Source organism: Montipora foliosa, chromosome 3 (genome assembly GCF_036669935.1).
Source record: "Montipora foliosa isolate CH-2021 chromosome 3, ASM3666993v2, whole genome shotgun sequence".
NCBI classification, from domain to species: Eukaryota; Metazoa; Cnidaria; class Anthozoa; order Scleractinia; family Acroporidae; genus Montipora; species Montipora foliosa.
Window position 1 is genome coordinate 20228207 of NC_090871.1, and position 7500 is coordinate 20235706.

The 7500-nt window shown below is 41.0% G+C and overlaps 1 protein-coding gene and 1 pseudogene across 1 annotated transcript in view; one reads left to right on the forward strand and one right to left on the reverse strand.

Annotated features, from left to right (window-relative positions):
* The first annotated feature begins 3641 nt into the window (after window positions 1-3641).
* LOC137994593 (tachykinin-like peptides receptor 86C) overlaps window positions 3642-7500 on the forward strand; it is an 18773-nt gene continuing 14914 nt past the window's right edge. The window contains exons 1-2 of the mRNA XM_068840196.1: window positions 3642-3790; window positions 4151-4415. Coding sequence (XP_068696297.1) covers window positions 3786-3790; window positions 4151-4415 — 270 coding nt within the window. The 5' untranslated portion in view covers window positions 3642-3785. The remainder of the gene's footprint in view (window positions 3791-4150; window positions 4416-7500) is intronic.
* Window positions 6529-7500, reverse strand: part of LOC137994154 (uncharacterized) — a 1329-nt pseudogene continuing 357 nt past the window's right edge.

Below are 7500 nucleotides of genomic sequence, written 5' to 3' on the forward strand. Positions count from 1 at the left end.
CGGTGAGGCCGACGTACGTCTCTGCGCTTTCGGCGGTCGTGATGGTGGCTTGATACACTACTTCCTTGACTAAGCATTGTCCTTTCAAAGGGCATTTGTCTGGTGTTCTGCAGTTGCAGAGTTTGGTGGGTGTTTGTTGTGGAGGTGACATGTTCTGGCTTAGGGTGGTTTTGTTGTGTCCATCGATGATCTGTTTTATGTTTGGTGAACAACTATAACTTAGCTTAAGATTGTTTTTGTTAAACAGTTTTCTTAATTTATGGTTCGGTGGGAAGCACCTCTCGATCAAATTTCGAAATTCTCTTCCTATATTGGTTTGAACATTTTTACTAAATGGTGGGTTGAACCAAATTATGTTTCTTTGCCTCTTTCTCTTGTAAGTGGTGGATTCTGGTGACTGCTGTGGTGGGGTGAATTTGAGGGTGTGTGAATAACCGCTTTTCTGCAACGCTTCTTGGTAGAGCGGTGCTGCCTCTTTGAAGGCTTCCTCGTCTGATGAGATTTCAGATAATCTTTTGTTAATTGCTTCAGGGATGTTCTTTATTATGCAAGGGGGATGGTTAGATTTGCTGTGGACATAGAGCGGAGTAGTTGCAGGCTTCAAATATGGCTTGTACTTCTCAGTGGTTAAGTCTAATGTTACGTCTAGGAAATTTACAACCTTTTTGTTGGCCTCAACAGTAATGCGTAGGTTGTTTTTGGCGAACACTTTGCATATTTCTTTTTTGATTTTTTCGATTTTTTGTGAGGTTTGGTCGATTACTGCTAAGCCGTCATCTCTGTAAAGCCCAATTTCCATGCCGTGAGAAATTGCTTTAAGCTGCGAGAGCATGTAGATCCCTACTAATTCGCACGTTTCAGCTCCATCATAACTACCCATGGTGACATCGAAGAGCGTGCCGGTGTTTCTCTTCTGCCAAGGGTTTCCGTTGTTGAAAAGAAGGGATTGTTTAGCTTGTAAGATTATGTGACGATCATCATCTGAAATGGTCACGTAATTGGCTGCGAAGTCAAGGGCACGCTGGAGTAGTGTCTCTGATATGGAAGGGTAGAATTCCACTACATCGAAGGTTATGAAAGCACACCTCTGTTTGTTAGGCAACTGTTTGAACCATTGCAGCACAGAGGAGGTGTTTTTCCACTGGTTTACTCGCGTGGCGTTCAGCAGTTTCTTGTCGATACTGTCGAGGATTTTTTTGCTAATCTTTCCGATCTCCTGTTTTGACGGGTTAATTAATCTGCACGTTGGTTTATTCTCAAAATTGGAAAAGTGGAAAAACACCTCCTCTGTGCTGCAATGGTTCAAACAGTTGCCTAACAAACAGAGGTGTGCTTTCATAACCTTCGATGTAGTGGAATTCTACCCTTCCATATCAGAGACACTACTCCAGCGTGCCCTTGACTTCGCAGCCAATTACGTGACCATTTCAGATGATGATCGTCACATAATCTTACAAGCTAAACAATCCCTTCTTTTCAACAACGGAAACCCTTGGCAGAAGAGAAACACCGGCACGCTCTTCGATGTCACCATGGGTAGTTATGATGGAGCTGAAACGTGCGAATTAGTAGGGATCTACATGCTCTCGCAGCTTAAAGCAATTTCTCACGGCATGGAAATTGGGCTTTACAGAGATGACGGCTTAGCAGTAATCGACCAAACCCCACAAAAAATCGAAAAAATCAAAAAAGAAATATGCAAAGTGTTCGCCAAAAACAACCTACGCATTACTGTTGAGGCCAACAAAAAGGTTGTAAATTTCCTTGACGTAACATTAGACTTAACCACTGAGAAGTACAAGCCATATTTGAAGCCTGCAACTACTCCGCTCTATGTCCACAGCAAATCTAACCATCCCCCTTGCATAATAAAGAACATCCCTGAAGCAATTAACAAAAGATTATCTGAAATCTCATCAGACGAGGAAGCCTTCAAAGAGGCAGCACCGCCCTACCAAGAAGCGTTGCAGAAAAGCGGTTATTCACACACCCTCAAATTCACCCCACCACAGCAGTCACCAGAATCCACCACTTACAAGAGAAAGAGGCAAAGAAACATAATTTGGTTCAACCCACCATTTAGTAAAAATGTTCAAACCAATATAGGAAGAGAATTTCGAAATTTGATCGAGAGGTGCTTCCCACCGAACCATAAATTAAGAAAACTGTTTAACAAAAACAATCTTAAGCTAAGTTATAGTTGTTCACCAAACATAAAACAGATCATCGATGGACACAACAAAACCACCCTAAGCCAGAACATGTCACCTCCACAACAAACACCCACCAAACTCTGCAACTGCAGAGCACCAGACAAATGCCCTTTGAAAGGACAATGCTTAGTCAAGGAAGTAGTGTATCAAGCCACCATCACGACCGCCGAAAGCGCAGAGACGTACGTCGGCCTCACCGCCACTGAGTTCAAGAAGAGATGGCGAAACCACCAAATGTCATTCAAAAACGAAAGTAAAAAGAATGAGACCGAACTGAGCAAACATCTATGGCAGCTAAAAGATCAAAAGAAAGACTTCGCAATCTCCTGGAAAATTCTAGCCAAGGCCAAATCTTATAGCAACCTTACTAAACGATGTAATCTATGTAGTACCGAGAAATTCTATATTGTATATAAACCGGACATGGCAACGCTCAACAAACGTAATGAACTCGTATCGACTTGCAGGCATAAGCGAAATTTTATTCTTAGGTTCAATCGCATCCTCAACAACCAATCATAAATTTACAAATGCTTTTTTACTATTGTTTTTCAAGTTTGAATCTTGTAACGATCACGCTACTGATGTATATAAACCCCAGCGATGCTACAGTGTACATGGAATTTAACTGATGAGTGGCCCAACTCCTTGTTGGTCTACGAAACAGACCTGTATTAAAGTCCATATGAAACTATATTGAGTAGAAAAACATTGTTATTACCGCTCCATTATTGTTGAGCACTATTCTGGATTTATCAGTGTGGAACTCACCTGAAGTTATATATATATATATATACAATATGAAGTTATATATATATATATATATACTCACCTGAAGTTATATATATATATATATATATATATAACTAACTGCAGACAGTACTGTTTTGGCCTTCTGGGCCTTATCAGTGCAGTGCTGATGTCTGGGATGGAGGTTAAGCTTATAAAGCCACCCCAAATGTCCCACACATTTGGTACATCTAAGCCATGTCAGAGTGCTCAATTTAGCGAGCTAGTGAGCATGCGCAATTGCTAGCGGCAATGACTCATCCCAGTAGAGTGCTCAATTTGGACATGACAGCAAAAGCTTTGTAATGCCAAAGAGCTATATATATATATATATATATATATTTATTTATTTATTTATTTAAATGTGGAGGTCCAGTCAACCTTGGCGTAAAGTGCTCAATGCTGTGGTAGCAGAGCTAAGTATACATAAGTCGGAGGCGCGAAACTCAAAGTAACAGAGAATCGATGCGTCCTCTTTATTCCTTCAACTTATGTATTTATTTATTTATTTGTTCATTCATTCATTCAGTCATTCCTTCGTTCATTTAATTAAATTAATTAATTCGTTTACATATGTTGTCCATGCATTTCCAAGATACCAGATAACACAGTGAATGTCTTTTTTCGTTCTTAGTGACTACAAAACTGCAGAGTGAGTCAAAAATCCCAGTAACATGTTTGATTCGATTGATATTACCCTTGCAACAGTCAACTCTTTTAATAGCCATTACAAGCATCGCTGGAAACTCGCTAGTATGTTTCGTCATAATCAAAAATCGTGATATGAGGTACACACTTATCGATCGTTAGCACCATTGAAATCTCTTGGTCCAATTCTCCATCCAAGGGTACCCAAGGGCAAGACAAACAGTGAAATTGTCGAGGGGTGCGGCAAAGTGGGGTAGGGAGGGTGTGGAGTTTGGGGGTCGAAGTCAGTGATTGTAAATATCTAGTTAATTGAACTTTTATTGAATCAACACGGTGGAGCATGCAGAACACTTGATAACCGCAATCCCAAAAACCTTTGCTGGGAACGTAACATCCAGATATACGAGGGCGCAGATGCTGTCAATTAAATTTACTGATTCAATATTTACTGATTCAATATTTATTGATTGAATCAGTTGCATTCTTATTTTATCTCATAGGACTCCTTTCAACTATCTCCTTTTGAACCTCGCTGTGGCGGACATCATTTATCCCACCTTCCTCTTTATTTGTTTCATCTACCGTCATTCTCTCGTTAACCCTGATGCAATGCCTGGGAATGCAATTTGCCTTTCGTTGAGGAAGTTGGCGTGGATCGGAGCTGGTAGTTCCGTATTCACTCTGATTGCCATTGCAAGGGAACGCTACTGCGCTGTAGTTCATCCACTTTCAATTCAGCGAAAACTCACTTGGCAGAAATTGAAGGTGCGATGATGAACCTGCACAACACTTATGTTGTGGTTTATATTTTTCTTGGTTTTAATGTTTTTAACCAGTTTAATATTTTCAAACTGGGTCGAAGTTTTCAAACCAGTTTAAATTTTTGTTTTGTTTTGTTTGTTTGTTTGTTTGTTTTTTAATCAACTGTTTAAAAAGGATTTTCTGTTTTTGGGATTGCAGCTAAAAAACAGGGGCCTCGTTCTTATGGGCGTCTAAAAAAGAACGAAAGAAAGAAATAGATTTTTTTTTATTCTTTTTCTCCCTCCTAATTTTTCTATCCTATCTACCTTTCCTTCACATACCCCCACCACCCAGATTTTTCAGGTACCCTCCCCCTTGATACTACTTATTCCCAACCCCTCTGCAACACCACAGATATTTTCAGATCTCTCAAGACTTTTTTGCGTACCCACCAGATCTTGAACTTGAACTCTGTAAGTAATAATAATAATAATAGTAATAATAATAATAATAATAATAATAATAATAATAATAATAATAATAATAATAATAATAATATTTCTATAGCGCAAATTAGCCTGTAAATATGATCAAACGAGATTTAAAAAGTTAACAAAGCTAAAACATTAAAAGGTTAAAAAGGTCAATAAAAGTCTTTAAAATATCAAGGGCTATACAAAGTATAAGCTTCTCTAAGTATAATAAGTAAAAATGTCTTCAATTTGGACTTGAAACGCTTGAAATTATCCCTCTCCTTTATTGCACTCGGCAAGTTATTCCAGCCTTGTTACCAAGTGTCTTCTTCGTTTCATAGACGGGAGTACTAACAGAAGTTCACAATTAGAGCGAAGACCATACGTACAAAGGTTCTTAATGTGAAAAAGATTATTTATATACTCTGGTGTTAAACCACTAAAAATAAGGGGGTAAGGCGGGCTGGCGTGCATAATTTCCGTCACAAATTTCTTGCACGCCAGGTGGCGTCTGGCCTCTAGAGACAGTAGCCCGGCACGCGCGAGGGCGTCCACGTAGCTTAAGTCAGGACCAAAGATGATTCGCAGGGCTCTCTTTTGCACTCTTTCTACCGCCATGCAGAGATACTGCGGTAAGTTTGCAAAAACTACTGATGCATACTCAAGGACAGATCTTAGTAGGGAGCAGTACACAGCCACCAACGCCCCATCTTGTATCCCACAAACTTTCACTTTTCTAAGAGCATAGAGGCGACGGTTTGATTTCCCTATTATATAGTCGCAATGAGTCGACCAACTGAGGTCCATAAAAATATACACCCAATAGACCAATTTCGATATATTAAAATTCAGTCCAAAACAAAAGGCATCATCTCGAGGTTCTGGGGAATAAATATAAGGATTTGTATGAGTTTATTCCCCTGAGCCTCGAGATGATGCCTTTTGTTTCGGACTGAATTTTAATATATCGAAATTGGTCTATTAAGGAGCTTGAACGATTCCACCGACTCAATAACAGAACCTCCTACCGCTATTGGTTGACTGTAGCAATTATTATAACGCAAAAAAATCAACCCGCATCGTCTACGTACTTAATTCTAGGACCCCAGGAGCACACCAGATCGTTTACCTCTAAAAATGGGGCTCAGCTGAATCCACTGAGGACTTCCACCATTCGGGGATTTACTAGCTGACTACACGTTTGCAATCTGGACGCACTGAGACCTGCCGCGGCTACCCACCTCACCAAGGAGGGGTGTAACCCAAAACCTGAGAGCTTACGAAGCAAAATTCGGTAATCTATAAGGTCAAACCCTTTTTTTGAAATCTGCAAAAAAGAAACATAACGCGCAGTTTCCCTTATCTAACGCTTCTAATGCAAGATGTAGTAAATACACTAACGCTTGAGTGGTCAATCTACCGGAAAGAGCAAACTGTTTAAGGTCAAGTTTGTCAAGTAATACAGGCAGTAATCTAACCAGAGTGAAGCTTTCTATCATCTTAGCAACCTGACACGTCAGCAAGACTGATCTAATGTCCTTTTCAACAGACCTCGCAGGCTTCTGCTTCGGGAGAGGTCACACATCCGCGCTCTTCAACAGAGGCGGGAGAAAGCCCTGCCGAATCGAAGCATTATACATGTCACTGATGACCGGGCCAAGATCTTACCCAAACTCCTTTAGGACAACGTTCGGGAGCCCATCCGGTCCGGGGGCTTTCTTCATCTTAATTCCGCGTAAGGCTTTCTCCGCTTCCCAGGGTGTCGTGAGCAGCTCAGGTGGTATAGACTCCACCGCAATGCCGGCCACATCATCAGGGGTCAAGGGGACAAACTCCAGGTTGAGGTTAACCAAAAAGTCGTTAATCCTGTCGCATAAGGTTGCAACAGAATCGTTAACATCTCCGTCTACTAGCTGACGATATCACTGACCTGAGTCGTCCGATATACCGGCGAGGTTTTTAACTTCCTTCCACCATTCCAAACACTAGAGTCTCTCAGCCCTTTAACTTTGGTGTCATATTACAACTTCTTGGCAGATGTAATTGCCCTTTGCACTTTATTTCTCCGCATTTTAAATGCATGGGAGTTCTTGCGAAATCGATTCAACGCTTGATGCAGGGCTTATTGGAGGAATGGACAGGGAGTGACTTCAAAGGGAGGAAACGATTCACTTCGTCCGTTTCCGGTAAAAGAGATCAAACTTTTCCTCACACCTGTCCAGAGAAAACACTTCATCCCAAGAAAATGAGGTGATCCATCTTCCAAACCCGCGCAAAGCGCTATCACGAGTATCCCGTTTGATGATTGAGCGTTTACCCCTCTTCTGAGTTGAAGGGACTTGCTGTACAAGTACGCAATAATGGTCGCTACGACCAATCTTTGGGAGCTGTCTCGGGTCACTAATACACTTAGGTGAGTTGGTTAAACACCAATCTAGTGTACCCGAATCACAAGTTAAAACTTTCACGATTTGGGTGAGGCCTGAAATTCTCTTAAATACCGAAGAGGAGATATTAGTTGAGGCTGGGTTAAAATCCCCAGTCACACAAACCAAAGCTTCAGGATAAAGGTGAAGACACCAATCCACAGTCTCCTGTACATGCGAGTATAGGACGTTGTTATCTTCCGATGACGC